This window comes from Drosophila kikkawai, chromosome 3R (assembly GCF_030179895.1).
Source record: "Drosophila kikkawai strain 14028-0561.14 chromosome 3R, DkikHiC1v2, whole genome shotgun sequence".
Taxonomy (NCBI): domain Eukaryota; kingdom Metazoa; phylum Arthropoda; class Insecta; order Diptera; family Drosophilidae; genus Drosophila; species Drosophila kikkawai.
This window is the reverse complement of record NC_091731.1, coordinates 33,018,933-33,037,078: the sequence shown is the minus strand read 5'-3', so window position 1 is coordinate 33,037,078 and position 18,146 is coordinate 33,018,933. Positions and strand designations below refer to the sequence as shown.

Genomic DNA, 18,146 nt, shown 5'->3' with positions numbered 1-18,146 from the left:
AAAACATTTGTGATTTTTATAACCCTAGGCTTTAATCAAGTACAAAAATGTATTCGTTAAGCTGAAAGTATCTTCATTTTCAGTTGAAACTTTTAAGAAAGTGTAAAATATACATTTACATTCGCGCGATTAATCCCATCGGCTATCCAGTTAGATTGAAAGAGGTAATCTCCGATGGGAAAGGGCAAAACTTCTGTTAGATGCTGATTCATAAAGCTGATAGATAGTCGGTCAATGATAATATCGTGCTGCAAATAAATTAAGTAAATTTTGAAAACTAAGATTACTTAATGCTCACATTATAGGGACAGGTGTGATTCATGTTCGAGTGATTCTTAAAAAAACCATGAAAATAAGCTGCAATTGGATTTGATTTGGGATTCTTCATGAATCGACAGACGTCCACGGTAATGTTGTAGAGAAAGGGTTTGTAGCCACTGAATCGCTTTAGAAATTCAATATTAACCTGGAAAGACAATGAATGAGTTCTGAGATAATTTACTGCATGAACTTACACACTAACATTCGGCTTGGGAATGGGTAATAAAAACATCTTTGTCTTCAGGGAAAGATACTTGTAGCTTCGATTAACTGATTTCAGATAGCAATATTCAAACTCCACGAATTTAGGGTCCAGAGAAGTGCACTTGACATTGGTAAACTCCACTGTAGATGCTATCTAAATATAAGTTTAAATTCTTCAGATTTTTTTCCATTTTTTTACAATTTATAATAATTATTTATTCTTGTTTTATTGAATATAGGAGAACGGCAAGTTCAACTAAACGAAAACACCTGAATGACATGCTGATGGGAAATGAAATTGAAGCCAGGGCATATTTTTTTATATATTTTCATTCAAACTCAGCACAAATCTCTGTATTCATTAAATATAAATTAGATATTTCGGCCCAAATGAGTAATATACTCACGAAAGTGTGAAGTATACTTTTACATTAGCCCGATTAATATCATAGGCAATCCAATTGCTTTGGAATAGGTAATCGCCGGGGGGGAAGGGCAATACAAGCTAAAATACAAAGCTAATGGGCAGCTTGTCAATTATTATATCATTCTGCAAATTACAGGATGTGGTAACATATTTAAAAGTTATGACCTCTGCAACCTTTACTCACAGCATAAGGACAAGTATGATTCAGGTTGGAGTAATCCTTAAAAAAACCATGCAGGTACACTGCAATTGGATTTGAGGTTGAGTTTTTCAAAAAGCGACAGCCGTCCACAGTGACGTTGTAGAGAAAGGGCTTATATCCGCTGAATCGCTTCATTAATTCAACATTGACCTATAATTTTAGTGGTTTCTTAAACAGAAATACTAATACATTTTTGTATGGATTGATTACTTACTTTACCTTTCGTAACGGGCGTCTGAAATAGTTTCACTTTTAAGGAAAGGTATTTATAGGTACGATTCACGGACTTCAAGAAGCAATATTCAAAGGCGTCGAAATCTGGGTCCAAGGACTTGCATTTCACATTGGTGAACTCCACGGAAGAAGTTATCTGAAATTTGAATTTTAATGCAATAAATGTTTATGTAATTTATATTTATGGGATAAGGATTTACTTGTTTTATTGAATATAAAAGAACAATAAGTTCAAAGAGACGAAAACCTCGCGACCACATACTAAGCAGAAATATTCAAAAACAATTTGGTGGCAGACCGAAACCTTTATAACTTTGTTTGTCCAAAACAGAGGTATTTATATATAATATTATTAAATATTCCAAATTTAAATCGATTAAGCGGTAAGTTTACTGCTCATTAGGCATAGTTTAGATACCTTTGGGGCGGCTCATTATGAAAATTGTTACTAGAAATTATTACTACTAAATAAATAAATATAAATTGCGATTAAGAAATGGTCCAATATACGCTGAACTTGGCCCGGTTAATATCATAGGCCAACCAGTTGGATTGAAAGAGGTAATCGCCGGTGGGGAAGGGCAAGACATTTGTAACATGCTGATTGACAAAGTTGATGGTGAGTTTCTCAAGTATCAGATCGTGCTGAAAATGATAAGATATATTACTTAATATACCCGTTTCCTTATATTGAACATACATCGAAAGGGCAGGTGTGATTCATATTCGAGTGATCCCTGAAGAATCCATACAAGTAGCCTGCGATGGGGTTTGATCCTGGGTTCTTTAGAAATCGGCAGGCATCCACAGTGACATTGTAGAGAAAGGGTTTGTAGCCGCTGTATCGCTTCATCAATTCAACATTAACCTGGCAAAACCGCAATTACTATATGTAAGAAAATTCTCATGTAAATATCGTTAGATTACACACTTTGACCTTGGTAATGGGCTTTTTGAACAGCTTTACTTTTGCGGAGATGTATTTATAGCTGCGATTCACCGACTTCATTATGCAGTACTCAAAGTCGGCGAATTTTGGGTCTAACGAAGTGCATTTGACATTGGTGAACTCCACTGCCGCTAAGATCTTGAAAAAATTGCCTTAAATTTAATATATTTGTTAAGGTATGCAATGGACATACCTGTTTAAAGTTATATAAAACAATCAAAAGTTCAACAAAAAGAATACGCCGCGAACACATTGTTACTGTCACGGTGAAAGGTTAATTTTTCAATAATCTTTATTTAAAAAAAGCTTTTTGGACCCAAAGATTTTTATATAACTAAATTTGCTTAATTGCTTTGTTGAATATATTTTTGCTAATTCAGAAATAAATCATTATTTTCACATTATATATAATTTAGATTTCAATTATTACTTTGCGTATAAAAATGAAAAAATAAGAATTATAATAATAACGAACCACTTCCTTAGTTTCAATTCGAACCTCATGGATTTTAAACGAAAAAGCACGTAAACACAAAATATTCCTAAGTCTTAAAATTTTTAGTGTACTACTATAATAATATATTATTTTTGATTATTGTAATAACAACTGACTCTGTGTGTGATTTTGAGGCCAAAATAAACTTCTTTTTTGTTAAATGATAATGTTTAATGACTCGTATAATTTATATGCCTATTCAGATTTTTAGTTTAAAAAGTTTCAGTTAAATGACTCTTAAATTTCATTTTGGGGATATTCCCAAAACTATATTTTTAAATATTTTTCGAATTTTAGTATCCCTTTACAGCAAATTGGTTGATGAGTCATGATGGAAAACATTTTTTATTATTATTATAGATTTATTATAGATCTTGGTATATTCTTCTCCGTAAAGGTACTTTATGACAAAGTTCCATAGACGTTCACCTCTGCACGGTTAACATCATCTACTATCCAGTTCGAGCTAAATAGGTAATCTCCTAGCGGAAACGGCAAAACCCTTGTGAATTGCTTGTTAATAAACTCTGCTGATAGCTTGTCCACAATGAGATCTTCCTGTGGAGGTGAAGACAATTTGAATTAGTTTAAGTATATTTAATAATTAATAATTCTACTTACATTGTAAGGACACGTGTGATTCATATTGGAATAACTGCGAAAAAGACCGTGAAAGAATACAAATATTGGGTTTGACTTGGGATTCCTTAGAACTTTACAGGCATCCACACTGATGTTGTACAGAAAAGGCTTGTAGCCATTGAACCTCTTGAGCAATGCATAATTTACCTAGAATATTTAAGCATTAAGCTATAAACTTTTGCTTTTGGTGTACAAGTTTATACTTTAACATTGTGAACAGGGATCTTGTACATTTTCACTTTAAGGGAAATGTACTTGAAGGAGCGATTGACCGACTTGATGCGGCAGTATTCAAAGTCGTCAAATTCCTTGTCCAAAGATGTGCACTTGATGTTTGTAAATTCGAACTTGGATTTTATCTAAAAATATGGTTGGTTATTGGAAAAATGTTTATTTATAAATATATTCTTACTTCTTTGACTGAATAGAGCACCATAATAAGGAAAATAATGTACTTGAAGTCCATTCTAAGTTATATATAAAACTCGTATACAACTCAAAGGTTTCGAACTTTTAATAATTGACTTTACTGACTTGCTATTCGATTGGGAGTGATTCTAAATATCCAAAATTTGTTCCACAGATCTGACTTTTTGCAGCGGAATTACTTTATTTATGTATAATTGACAATTAAATGTTTTAAATGCTTTACGTTCCAATGGTTTGTTTGATTTGCGTTTGCCAATTTGTAAGTTCTATCGTTTACGGTCTGGTTAATATATAATTCCCCATTTAAAAACTGGTACTTATCGTAGTTTTTGAATATTTCAGCTAATTAACTCATAAAGGTCACCTAAAGGTTTTTACATTTAAAGCAATATTCGATATCACTTGATATATGGTCTTAAAATATTTAGAACTTACCTCTCTGGTAGTTACAATAGGAATATAAAAATTAAAGACTTTCTTAATCCTAATTTTTAATTTATTGGTATTATTTATTCAAGTAAATTCATACTTGGAAATTTAAGAACAATTTTCAATTGTTCAGCTTTTTAGGTATATGAAAGATATACATGAACGGAGGCCTTGTTGTTGCTTTGATAAATCCAATTTGACTTAAAGAGGTATTCCCCACGAGCGAATGGAAGAATCTCAGAGAATTGTGTGTCGAAAACGGTGGCAGGGATTTTCTCCATAATAATATCATGCTGAAAATATAGAAGTTTTCATTTGCAGGCTCTTAGAAGGGATCCTCTGAGCGAACTCACATCGTAAGGACACGTATGATTAATATTGGAGTAAACTCTGTAGAAACCGTAGAGATATGTTATGATTGGATTTGCTTTCGTTTCATCCTTTACAAATTTGCAACCATCTATAGTAATGTTGTAGAGAGTTGTCTTCAGGCCCCCAAATCGCTTCAACAATGCAAAGTTCACCTGAAAAAATAACAGTTTAAAACAAAGAATTGAATAGATTTGTTTTAAATACAACCTTAATTTCCTTAACGGGTAATTTGTAAAGTTTAGCTTTCAGGGAAAGGTACCTGAAAGTACGATTATATGCTTTCAGATAGCAATACTCGAAGTCAACCCACTCGGGATCCCAGGAAGTGCATTTAAGATTGGAAAACTCCACTTTGCCAATGATCTGAAATGAGTTTGTTAAAAATTTTTTTAAACCAAAGAAGTAGTTGAAGTTTTGCTTATTTTAAGGCTTTACTATTGGAGTTAAAATTATAAAAACTCCTGCTAATTTAAGGATAATATATCTTACTTCGTGAAACAAACAAAGGAGAATAATAGCTTTCACTAATTTTAAACTCATCTTGAATGTGAGGGATAGAAACGAAAAATGAAGTTTGTGCTTTGAAATCACAAAAACCGAACAATAATATGGGGTTATTAAAACAACATTATCGATTAAACTCCACAACAGAATCAACAAAACATAAATTCAAAAATAAAAATAGAGTTTAAATATTTAAATTAAGTATATATATGATTGCGTTGCTAACTTATATACTAAACATTATTAAAAAAAAAAAAAAAAAAAACCAAACTAATTATATAATTTTTCCGAATGGAACCTTTGCCAAAACAATTAGTTCCATCATCCTCTCATCATCTACTTTGGTTAACAATTGATTTCACAGGGCTACAACCATAATGTGTGTTGAGTAACTTTGGAGTCAGTGTTTAGTATTCAAGTGCACTGTGAACAGGTGATTTATTTAGGTTACTACTGAGTTTGTGTTTTTAATAATTTTTGATTTAATAAAATGACCCACCAGCAGATATCAACAAATGGCGCCATTCGTCTGCGCTCTTTTTCTACAACTATTTTTATATGAATCCAAGTGCACGTATTTTCTTTCAGCCTTTTTCATATTTTCCAACATTTTTCTTCAATGTTTTTTTTTTCTGCTTTTCGCAAAATGGAGCGGCGCCAGAGCTTAGAGGAAACTTAAGTGTGCTTACGGTCTGTAATGCACAAATAAATGCGACGGCAAACAAATGGGCCGGTGGAGGAGCTGCGGTCCCATTGGCCGTGTATCCAAGTGGATATTATGCGTTAGATAACTCGAATCGGAGCAGGAACAGCCGCCACTAGATATGTATCTAACTATCTATATAGATAGCTAGATCGATAGCGGCCAGATAGATAAGCAGTTACGACGCCGACTCGCCTCCATTCCGCCGGAATGGCAAACAATCAATTAGAATGGCAAAATCTTTCGCAAATCAATAAAAATCCACGGAACGCAAAAGGGCTTAAAAAGTAATTCCCGGTTGGAAAAAAAAAATGTGGAAAGGAGCTGAAAGTGGCCCTGAAATCATGACGATTCCTATCGGTGTCTGGTATAGGAACTCACCCACTTACGAATCGCGGCAATAAATCGATTGGCGATGCAACTGCAGTTGCACTTTCATAAACATTTACAACGCCAGCGATTATTGTTTGCTTTAGTTTATGGCCAGACTTTAAAACCAATCGATCACAATTGCCGGCCCAGAGGTGAGTACTGAGTGAGTTATGGGTGTCATGTGAACGGAACTCTGGCCGGGAACTTTCCGGCCAAAAGGCTGCTGCTGCTTCTGCTATCCAAACACTCGAGTAATTATGCAAACTCCCCGAACAACACCCAATACCCATACCCAGTTGTCACTTAAACGGATTGCGAGTGCGACATCAAAACAAATTGCACTCCCTGGCGGATAGCACACAAATCTGATTAGGAAAACATTTACAGACGCAAATCGCAAGTTAGCAAGGACGTTACCAGGGGGTGGCAAAAGGCAGGATGGGGTGTACAGGGGAGGCGGGAAAACTCACCCCTGACATAATTTGATGTGTGAACTTTGGCCGGCGCTGGGACGTTCTGGGATGCGTCTAATTTGATTGACGTCAACGCGCCCGGAAATTGTGGGAAAACCAGGGCAAAAGCACTGGGAAAAACTTAAATGATATATATATTCCGAAATACATTTTAATCTTACAAAACTAAGGTGTCTTATAACTAATTAATAAGCAAGTTCATGGGAGTAAGGTAAACCATAAAGAAATATAAAATGTGATAGCTGTTTGAAATATTTAAATATATATTTTTAAGGGTAAAATTACAATACATTTTATAATAATTTATAGATTGATTAATGCATTAGTTTATATGTGAAAAGGAGGTAAAAAAACCTCTTAAAAAAGTCACTTACTTGCTTATTACATATTGTTTTATTCCTCCAATTTACTTTCCCAATGTTTTCTTATTTTGGTACTATTATTTTCTTCCAGTGCCTACAAAGAAACAGTTTCTGCAAAGGCCACAAGTGGCAAAAGACGGCTCTGGCAGGTAGCATCCGGGTATGGTTCCTGCTCCTCCTCCACTCGGATTGCGAGTCCGTGTCCTGGTCAATGGAAATGATATCCAAACAAACTCAATTTGGTTTGGTGCCAGCGCTTGTGATAGATTAGCAGACAAAGCGAAAGAGGCGCGATTGCTGCTGCTGCTGCGACACGTGACCATCAGGAAGGGGAGGAGTCCTGGAAGCTGGTAGCTGGTGGTCACTGGTGGTGCAAGGACACCATCTGACTCTCATTCGTATTCCATTTGGACGAGCATACAGAATTGATTTGGTTGAGGCACTAGCAAAATATTTGCCAAAGGCGGCAGCTGGAACTCCTGCTCCATTCTCGGCTCGGCAAGGACACGTGCCGGGTGGCGCTGCCTGGTGCACTTGTCACGTGCCGCAGGCGGTAAATTAAACAAAGCGCAACATGGGAAGCAAAAGTTTAACAATGCAGAAAATTGAAAAACAATCAAAAAACCCCCGACCGCAGCCAAGAGGGGGAGGGATTGCGGAGAGCAGTGAAAGTTAAGTGCGGGACATAGGATCCTGGTTAGAGGAAACAGCCTCTCCGGCAGACTCTCTTATTTGCTCGGAGCGCGCGCTTCGTTTCGTCTCACTTTATTTGGCCATAATTAGCTTAATGCGCGCAACAAACAAACCGAAAATCCGGTGACAAAGGAGAGGACGGGGCGGAAACGGAAGTGGCCGTGTTGCCAACGAAAGCGAGCGGCATGCATGTCCTTGCCGGGCATGGCCATTTAGCCAGGCCAAACGGCAGTGGCAACGGCAATGGCAAAGCAAACAAATGTGCCAGCAAGGGGGACCTAGAGCAGTCCACAGAGTGCCAGAAAAAATGAAAGAAATCTGTTGGCACGCCGATTATCGAATGGGAAATACTCTAAAGAGTTTTAATAGAAAAAAAGTTTACTAAAAAGAATTGCAATTTTAAATCACATTTTAAATACCATTAAATAATTTAAATAGGTTATTAATGATCTTAAAATTGATAGTAAGTCACTGTAATATGTTTGAGCATAATAAAACTTTATGGAAATATTTGTTTTCTCATATTTATTACATATTCTTTTGTTTACATATTAATTATAATAATCAGCATATTCCTTTCCTAGTGCCAAATGTTTCTAGCTTATTAATTTATTCCTCTTTACCTTATTGATACATATTTTGTACCATTTTCCAACCCCCCGGCCAAAGTCAATCAGCAAGTATATACGCCCTGTTGAAAGTCTGCTGGCAGAAAAACGGAAGCGAGGCAAACAGAATGCACGGAAAAAATTAAAATCATTAATCCCCTTAAAAGGTTCTTAATCTGCGGCTGCTGCTGCTGAATTTTGTTGCTTCATTTGCCGTTGAGTTGAATTTTAGCCAGCCATTTGGAATTTGGTTCATGGTTCGCTTTGCATTACTCATACGCAGCGTTGTCAAGTTGGGTTCCCTGGGCATGCCCCTCAAGACCCCGCTTCTTCTCTCTATCTTTTGCTTATACAAATATATTTCTTTTTTGTGATTTTTGTTGTACTCTTATATTTCTTTTTAGCTAGACCTGTCAACAAAGTGTCCGGCGGCTGTCATCGCCATGGGACATCATCATCATATGACTGTGAGTCAACTGGTCAGCCGGCGGACAATCAGCTGCCAAATTCGATTAGTATTCCCGCCTAAATGGTTTCAAACCACGGGGGAGATTATGTTCGATCTTCGGATCGGAAATCCAATGACCCTGGCCACTTTGGGGCCACATGCAACAGTTGGCACCTCCGTCAGCCGCTGTGATCGTAAATTGAGCAAACATTTCTGGCTGTTACTGCGGCTGTTGCAGTGCCATGCAAGTTTTATAGCCCTCTCCAGAGCGCTATGTGTAAAGATATACATATATAGATGTACACTCGTACGCTTTGGAGTACTCGGGCGAGGGCAAACAGTTCGCTTTACGACAGGCCAACCTCCCAGCAATGGCAATGCAAAAACTGGCGCAATCGGCAAAATGTAAATAATTTTCGCAGCAGGCAGAGTGTCTGAAAAGTGGCAGTGGCTGGGGCAAAACAAAAACGAAAACCTGACGCAAATAAAATAATAAATTTTATACAAAATTGACAAGCTGGCTTAGCCGCAGCCAGTTACTGATAGCCACCCACTTTTGGGGCTGCGAAAGCGATAGGAATAGGCCATTCACGGACAACGCACAATAAACAGAGCGCAGAAAACAAGGAACAGAAAACAAATGGCAAAAAAACAATAAACAATTCGGAATGCACCATAAAGAGTGCACATTTCTGTGGCCAGCATACAGTAGCCGCCGGTTCGGTAGTTGGCTTACCGCGAACCATAAAAGTTAAGCATTTAATTGCGAAATTAAAGACAGACGAAGGTGCAAAAAAGGCAAGAGGTTTCAAGTGGAACAATTTATTTTTAAAGGTTGCTTAAAGTAAGTAAAAATACAATAAAATTAATACTTAAATCAAATTTAAATAGGTAAATTTAAATATAAACTCCCAATTAAAATCAAGTTCCTTTTGTAATTATGGTTCTACTTTTAGATTAAACTCCCTGCTCTACCCTTGGGAAATCTAATTAATTTCGTCAACCTAAAATTATGAATGTTATGACGAGGGGATGAAGTTAAACCACTCTCACCCTTAGCAAGTGAATGAAATCAAAACGGGAACAAAGAGAAAACTTATGTTTTACTTCTATCTACAATTGCACCTCCTCCCCTCCAAAAAAACACCTCATACCTCCACACATTCTAAAGAAAATAAAGTACGAAAAAAGAAAACAAAAATAAAATAACAAGGAATTTAAATTGAAATTATTTATTTTTGCATTTTGAAAGCGTTCGCGCGTGTCAAGGATTTCTCACGCGCAGCAGCCAGCAATGATGATGATGAACCCCCGGCAAAGTACGAAAACGCTGCGATTTTGTCACCCCGAAGAGAAGACAACCCCCTGAACACCTTCCCCAATGCCCAGCCACCCTTTGGCGGTAAAAGAGCCTTGCTTTTTTAATTTGAAAATATAAAAATAACAAAACGCTGGCGCGTATTCAAATGTCAAAGTCTCGCGGACTGGAATCCCAGTCCCTCGCAGAAATCGGTTGGAAGTGGAGCTTATTTGCATTGTGGCGTTGGGGCTTCGGGGCAAGTCTCTTGTAAATCAGTCACCGAACAGAGGGATCTTATCTGAAAGGAAGCCCTACACAAAATAATTTTTATTTGCAGAAGTAAAATGCTAAAAATTTTAGTATTCTTAGCTGGGATTCGGAGATGAGCCATAAAGAAAACTTAAACAGAGTCTACTTCAAAAAGAATTTATGTTTAATCGAACTTCGAACAAGAATTTATATACAAAATAATTAGAACGATTATGCAATAAATTTGGTAAATATTTTAAAGCTTTCATAGATCTTATAATCAAGAAATCTTAACATAAGACTATTACGATCTTCTTGTATTATAGAAATACAACCAATAAAATCGATTTTAAAGTGTAAGAATTAATTTAGATTTATTTACTTAAATCATTGCTTTCAAAAAATATTTATTATAGATTAAGATATACTTGAAAAATAATCCTGTGAGAACAATTTTGGATTCGCCCTCGCACTTCACACCTTTGTATAGGTCAAGGTCTGTCGGTCATTGGCGTCCTGAGAACCTTTCAAAATCTATTTTCAGTGAGGATTATCACCTCAAAAGCCGTATAAATACTACGTAAACAAAGATAACCCGGAATTCGAAGCAACAGCTGATCCGCACTGGCGACAACAGCACAACAGCACATTGAGGTGGGTTCGAAATCGTGGGATATCACCCCCATTTCCTGCTCAAAACTAACTCCAGCAAATGCAGTAGTTAGCCCAAGACATCATCTCTTAATCCTTGAGCACATACACACACATACAAAATCGTGGAGAGCCCCAAGAAGCCGCCGTGAGAATGCCGGGTAGAGGCAGCACCTGCCTGTCCAAAATATGGAATATGGAATACACGGAATATGGTAAATACCTTCCGAGTGCGATGGATAAATCTGTAATCACACATTCTTACCGCCCGCTACATCAACGTCGGAACTTCGTCGGGGGAAGCCGCGTTTTGATCCGCGGGGCTTACGCAGTTGAACCACTGGACTAAGCAGTCTAATAATTCTCACGTTCCCCTACGTTCACTGGGGCGATGAATCGGACATATGGTTGTGGCTATGGCCAAGGAAAATGACTCGACGGGGTTGGAGAGCACTTGGAAAAATAAGGATTTTGAAGATGTTTTTGAAATAATTTTGTATGATATTAAATGTATATTAAAAAGCTAAGGAAAGTCACTTAAAAAATCAGATTTGGTTTGAAAACTAATTATAAAATGTTTAAAATTATGTAAGTAGATTTTATAGAGGTATCTGTTTTATTAATACATATTTCTTTACCTTTAGAATCTGGGAAAACGTAAGAAATTTGATTTAAATAATAGAGGAACCCTTATAAACTTAGAACCTGCTTAAAGGTTCAAAAATAATGAGGACTTTAACATTTAATTGATGTTTAACTCATATTTAAAAAATTTTCCATTCAAAACCGTTGAAAAGTGGGCAATACCTAATATTTTCAATAATCAGGACACTCGTTAATGTTATTCTTAATCATATTTTCCAACTTTATTTCATAATTTCAGTGTAGTGACTGGTGATCGTCGATACCACTGCCACCACTGTCGCATCGTGCGATGTCAATGGGTGCGTATTTGTGGCGCAGTCAGCCGACTGCTACTCCCACTCTCACTCCCGCTGTCAGCCACTCCCACTTATCAACCACACCACCTACCTCCCTCTGCCACCCACCACCCACCGCCCACTCCCTCGGCGGCTGCTGCTGTCTTTCGGGTGCCATAAATCATAAGCAAACATTTTGATATTGTAATCCCCATTTTAATCCGTGCGCATAAAAAGCCAAAAATCAAACTTTTCGACATGGGCGGCGGTGTCTGTGATGTGCCTTCTGCATTTGCTTTGTTAGTTTTTCTCGCTCGTTCGTTTCGTTCCTTTTTTTCGCTCGTTTCCCAAAAAAAAAAATTGATGGATTACCTTGGCCCCGGCCGTTCTTCTGCTCTTTGCCACAACAGAAAAACAAAAAAAAAAAAAGAAAACCAGGTGATAAGAATTCTTCAGCCTCTGTTGCGGCTACTGCTGATGATGTGGCAACTGTTGCTTTTGTTGCCGCTTTGATTTATTAATTAATTATGTGTACACGGAAACTGCGTCATCGGCGGGGTATCGATAACCTGGGTAATAGCACGCGATAACTTCGATTCCGCCGCGGCCGAGATCATTTGTCGTCGGCCCTTTTCAAGCGGCAAGTTCAAAGAGCCACCATATTTGATTTGTTTTGAGGTGGAAGGAGGGGTGGTTGGGTGGCTCCTAGGTGGGTGGCTCCATTGCAGAGGATCCCAATGCTTTGAAGTTATTCCGCCGGAAGGTTGAGCAATGCAAAATGAGTAAAACAAACTAAATGCAGTCTAAGGAAATGGGGTTAGTAGACTTTGAAGATTTAGAAAATATGTTGTGAGCATTTTAGAGGTAATAATCAAGGAAAAAGTATTGAAAATGTTTGGGACTCTTTCAGGAAAATAAGAAAATTAAAGCATATATTGAACCATATACAAAATTATCCCATTTCTACAATTAAACAATTTGTCATTAGAAACATTAAAATTTTTATATCCCAAACATATATTTATATAATATATAAGTCCATATAAAATATGTCTTTAATAATGAATGAAAATTTAATGTACCTATTTCCAAAATAATATTTGTACAATTATAATTATGGTATTATAATGGTATTATAATAAAACTGTCAGTTTCCCACCATCATAATATTTATACAATTTTCCGATTAATGTCTGCCCAAGTAGACATATCCTTAATTGATTATGTCTAGCTTCTTATCTCTGGCATCCAATTTCCATCTCCTTGCCCTCAGACTTCGCCCCCTTGAGCATCTATAAGACTGAGAGGTAATTACCAGCCCGAACAGCTGTTTTTCCCAACGCCAAAGAAGTCCCAAAAATAGTCCCAAAATTGCGGAAGTGCAACAGTCCACAGGGGTAGTAGTCCTTGCACGCTCTCTCGCTCTCTCTCTCTTCTCTTGTCTCTTGTCCTGGGGAAATGCGTATACGACCTGTGCGCATGTAATCGCGAGGACCCGCCCCTCGGAGCCATAAGACACCAACGGAAGGTGTGGCCGGCAAGCAACGAGTGTTGAGTAAAATAAACCAATGAAAAGGGAGCGAGTAATCGGCGAGTTTCCCAGCTGCAGCGCCTAGTGGCTGGAGATAAGCGCGGGGGGCAGGGAATTTCGCAGAGCGTAGTGCGTGAGTTTTTCACTCCCTTCGCTTTTCCGCTCCTTTTTCCACGTGCCGTGCATAAATTGGCCAGCAATCGATGTAACTTGTGCCCAGGACTCGGCACAGATGTCATCATATTTCCGCAGGTCCCGAAATTATGCTGCTCCTTTGGTGCGTCGATGTGTGTCGCTTAATTTGTTTTTTCCCATCCCCTGCTCATTTTCCTCATTCCTGGTTTTTCCTCCCAGCTCCCAGCTCCCATTTCCCACTACCCATTTCCCTTTCTCCTGGCTCTTTTTTCTGCCGTGTGTCTGCGACTTGGTTACAAGTACTTTACGGTAATGGAGGATTTTCGCTTGAGCATCCTCTAACAGAAATTAATTTAAATCGATATGCGACCAGAGTGTCGCTGGCTACGTGGCCATGGCTGTGCTATGGATGGGGGTGGCAGGATGTGAAGGGAGTGGGTATGGTGTGTCCTGAGTCTGTGTCCCTGCCCTTTATTAATTAGCAGCGTAATTTATTTTGGCGGTTTGATTGAGCTGTAGGTGGCTGCGGCTGTAGGCTGCAACTTCTCGGCGAATGCGAATATCCTGCGTATCTCTGACATTGCCAATGGCAATGTCAACAAGGACATGCCACGCAAACTAATACGCCACACACACACACTTATTGGTGGGGTAAGGAGAAGCCCCTATATGTGCACAGAGAAAAATAAACAGTTCAAAAATAAAAATGTCATAAGAAACCCTCCCCGACAGATCCATATTATTAATGTAATATATCATTATAAATATGAGTTTTATAGATATATTAAATCATTTTCTATAATACACTTAAACATGTTGAAAGGATATCCCCCCAATTTCTCTCAGTGTGCGTGTGTTTGTATAGTTTATTGACTGCTTGAAGGGAAGTGCTTTCCATAGAGAAACGGAGAGATTTTTCGCTAAGAAATGTAAGACTGGCCGCAAATCCTGAAAATTGACTTCGTCCTCAAGGACAGCGAGGGGGTCGGCATTGGTGAGGTTAAGGAGGAGGACAAAGGGGAAACGGATGTCAACGGGACGGCGGGGAAATCAATGCCGCCATTTTGCGAATTCTGCGAAAGAGTTGCCCGAATCCGGTTGCCGCCCGCGTGGTTTTCCACCATCATCATAAGGCATACAAAATTAGTTCAGTCGGCTGGGGATTGTGCGAGCTGAGAGGGGGGGAAAATGCGGAGATGCGAGTTGAATTGGGAGTGGAAATGCCAGTGGAAATGGTCGTGGAAACGGGCAGCACTCCTCCCTACGCACCATCGTATTTCATTTCGTCATGTTTCGGGATTAGGCGGATTAGTTTGGCGACTGAGCAATGGCTCCGAATGCGCTGAACTTTTCAACTGCCGTCGCTGCCTGTGAACTTTTCGGTAGTTGCTTAAAAAAAAAAAAGAGAACAGAAACGGGTCTTGCAGATGGGGAAAATCCAGGGAAAATCGGGTTCGAGGGGGAGGAGGAAAATGTGACGACGCGAATGTGTGTGGATGTAAATGTGAAAGGGGACTACTACACATTTTACCCGGGGATCTGACACTTTCGCGCGCCTTGGCATTTCAATTTCTTGAGGTGCGTGCGACTGCTCGAATGTTCGGCATTAAGTTTTCCTGTTGCCAGCATCAAAGGATGATGAGTTTTCCCCCGCGGGGATCCCGCAATCCGACACTTAAGAGATCCCCATTGGCAGACACACTCCCCGGCACGTACTCTCCATTCGAATGGGGAAAAGAACGCCATTTTCTTTAGATAACAGTAGATACCGCAAAAGTACTCACTGCCCACCCCCCTGTCCTCCCTAGATATCGATATCGACGAGTCGAAAGTCTAATTTCGGTTGCCCTTATAATTGAAAAACGGCCTGGTATATTCCCAAAGCTATGCACCAAAAATAACCGCCATGTCATCAATGGAAAAGCTGGCTTTGTAAGGGATTTTCCCGAGGACAAAGGACACAAAATCGTGTAATTGCAACAGAAGTCTCATAATCATAAACCCGGAATTCCCCCCGGCTGCTAAGGGACAAGCCCTTTGAGCAGTGAAAGTTGCCAAATTGGACCTTGCCCCACAGGTGGACAACCCTTTCGTTGCGAACTCAGGTGGGTGACTTCGAGTGGGTGGATCGTATCGTATCATTGTATCATCGAACATAGTGCCACATTTACGCAACCGGGGGAGTTCAAAGCGCTTTTGCCGCCGTAGAAACTTGAGAAGGTCTGGGGTTCGAGTCTCGAGTGGTCCTAGTATTTCGAGTATTTCGAGGGCCTCCGCTCAAGGCGATTATCGGAGTAAGTCTGGGTGCCCATCTGGCTTTTATCTGGGCACGCGGCAACCAGGGACTTCTCAATGAAAATATAGTAAGCTGTGCTTGCTTATCTAAGAAAATAAGAATTTCTTATTATATATCTTATTATTACTTGCGAAATAACAAATACATAACTTTAAAGTATATTAAATTCAACTCAAATTCTTAGATAAGAATTACCAGTAAACATAAGCTACTTGTAATAGAAGGGTTCGCATCCTGAACCTTATCTGGCAGTAAGTGCTCTTAACTTGAGAGAATTTGAGCAAGAAAGAAAGCCATCTTTGGGAAATCGACGTTTGTATACCCTTGAAGTTTGCAATTGGATTAAAAGGACGTATTTACAATCTATATTAAATTAATTATAAGATATTAAATTAAGTGAGCAATGAGTGGCTTTTTGGGCTATTATGAACTTAAGAACCCTTTAAGAAACGCCATCTTTAAATCGAGATTTTGCTATATTTTTATACGATAATTTTTTGGACAAATTAAAGGGTTAAACATATCATAACTCAGCCACTAAGCCATCAAATTCAATACGGAAAGCTTCCGTTGCTAGATTTTTCTAGGTAAACAAATCTGCATAATTCATTTTAAATTTTCAGAAACCAAAATTTTATTCAATTTTTGTCAGTTTTAATGATGTAACCCCTTATATAATTTTGAAAAAAAAAAAAAAAAAAAAAATTTCTTTCTGGTATATGTAGAAAGACTCGCCTGTTAATGCTGATCAAGAATATATATGGTTTATAGGATCGGAAACAACTCCTTCACTGACTAAAATCATAATACACTCCAAGAAGACCTGAAATATTTGATTTTTTTTAAAGAATATTTATCCATTTTTTCAGCAAATCATAGTTTCAAAATACATAACTAAGCCAATAAAGCATTAAATTCATATACTTTCTTTTAATAAATATATCTAGACCAATATTTAATAGAAATTCCTACCTCAATTCCAATAATTCTTATCCTCACAGATCTTGGTATTTTGTTATATTTTCTTGCTATACAATAAAATCAAGTCCCCAGGCATCTTTAGGGCTATGAGTTATGGCTGGGAAATTACCTCTGATTAGTTGCCTGGCATATCAATTGTGATATAAAAGGGATATAAAGCTAGCGCCATTTACATCCCCAACTCACCCCTTTTCCTGCTTCGCCACTCGAGTCACGCAGCCGGAGTCACAGGATAAAAGGACCGGGGGGAAAGAGGCAGGCAAATGCGAAATAAAAACGAAAATTATGAACTGCACAAAAGCTGTTGTGAATTTTAATAAATTCTGCCTCCGGCAAAGTATCTGTTTCTGTTTCTATATCTCTCTGTGGCCTGAATGTGACTGTAGATGTGACTGTGTGGCAGAGCGAACAAATCAAAAAGGGGGAAGTCACGGGCAGGAGATGCGAACGCACTGCGAGATACAAAGATACGGATACAAAGGGCCGACGAATACGGGAATACGTCAAAAGGAGCAGTTATTTATTTATTTGCAGAGCGGGCAGCGAGGGGCGCACAACAATGGCGGGCTAACGCAGAATAATGGGATAACAAAACGCCCTTGACACCCAGTAAAAAGACAGGCAGCAGGCGGGGGGCGAAGGGCGGAGGGCGGCAGCAGCCAGCCCTCAAAAAGTGGGCGCAAAGGAGAAGTAGCCTTATTATTATGAACACAGCACGTAGCAATTGTACAGGGGCGGTGGTTGCAGGGGGGGTTGCCAGAAGAAGGGGGTTGGCTCACAAGGAGGCACACACAAAGGACCCGCAAAGTACAAATCAAACCCTCGAGAGCGGCCAAATAATAAACAGTGACTGATGGGGGCGCAGGGCGGGGAAAGAGGCAGCGAAGCCAGAGAGAGAGAGAGGGACAAGGAGATACAGTGGGACAGAGAGCGAGAGCAGTGCGCAGCAATGGCGCACTGCAAACACACGCAGAGTGTGAGTGAGAGAGAGCGCTCGCAGCTCGCCTTTGGGGGTGTGTCCTCATTCGCTGCTGCTTGCCCAGACCTCGCCTCTCACTCGCACAGCCTAGTGCGGTGCGGGCCCCGTTACTCGCTACTCGCCGAGCCATCATCTCATTCACACCCGCGCACACAGACACCCTCGTGAAAAGAGAGATAAGATAGCGCTGAACGTAGCACGTTCTGCATTCTGCCTTCAGCGTTCTGCGTTCCGAT

The 18,146-nt window shown here is 39.0% G+C and overlaps 3 protein-coding genes and 1 pseudogene across 3 annotated transcripts; all 4 read right to left on the bottom strand.

Moving 5' to 3' along the window:
* Window positions 1-92: 92 nt before the first annotated feature.
* LOC108073658 (uncharacterized) lies at window positions 93-806 on the bottom strand. The gene is made up of 4 exons (XM_017165385.1): window positions 771-806; window positions 524-679; window positions 299-466; window positions 93-248 (listed from the first exon to the last, which is right to left on the bottom strand). The coding sequence occupies exons 1-4, from the start codon at window positions 804-806 to the stop codon at window positions 93-95; spliced, it is 516 nt and encodes a 171-aa protein (XP_017020874.1).
* Window positions 807-928: 122 nt separating this feature from the next.
* Window positions 929-1,648, bottom strand: LOC108073659 (uncharacterized; annotated as a pseudogene).
* A 229-nt stretch (window positions 1,649-1,877) lies between these two features.
* Window positions 1,878-3,941, bottom strand: LOC108073660 (uncharacterized). The gene is made up of 5 exons (XM_041774474.1): window positions 3,888-3,941; window positions 3,679-3,834; window positions 2,320-2,475; window positions 2,089-2,256; window positions 1,878-2,033 (listed from the first exon to the last, which is right to left on the bottom strand). Exons 1-5 carry the CDS (start codon window positions 3,939-3,941, stop codon window positions 1,878-1,880), a joined length of 690 nt encoding a protein of 229 aa, XP_041630408.1.
* Window positions 3,942-4,422: 481 nt separating this feature from the next.
* Window positions 4,423-5,717, bottom strand: LOC108073703 (uncharacterized; the record flags this gene model as incomplete). Its single annotated transcript, XM_070286262.1, has 4 exons — window positions 4,423-4,626; window positions 4,687-4,857; window positions 4,913-5,068; window positions 5,709-5,717. Coding segments are annotated over 4 exons (492 nt in total), but the record flags the coding sequence as incomplete, so codon positions are not given.
* Window positions 5,718-18,146: the final 12,429 nt, after the last annotated feature.

What these genes read in the sequence shown, in the direction of transcription:
- LOC108073658 (XM_017165385.1), bottom strand. Translation starts at nt 806, where the DNA reads ATGTCATTCAGGTGTTTTCGTTTAGTTGAACTTGCC. An exon ending in TACCCATTCCCAAGCCGAAT is followed by an intron (nt 467 to 523) that starts GTTAGTGTGTAA and finishes TTGTCTTTCCAG; the next exon opens with GTTAATATTGAATTTCTAAA. An exon ending in ATCACACCTGTCCCTATAAT is followed by an intron (nt 249 to 298) that starts GTGAGCATTAAG and finishes ATTTATTTGCAG; the next exon opens with CACGATATTATCATTGACCG.
- LOC108073660 (XM_041774474.1), bottom strand. Translation starts at nt 3,941, where the DNA reads ATGGACTTCAAGTACATTATTTTCCTTATTATGGTGCTCTATTCAGTC. An exon ending in AGCCCATTACCAAGGTCAAA is followed by an intron (nt 2,257 to 2,319) that starts GTGTGTAATCTA and finishes CGGTTTTGCCAG; the next exon opens with GTTAATGTTGAATTGATGAA. An exon ending in ATCACACCTGCCCTTTCGAT is followed by an intron (nt 2,034 to 2,088) that starts GTATGTTCAATA and finishes TATCATTTTCAG; the next exon opens with CACGATCTGATACTTGAGAA.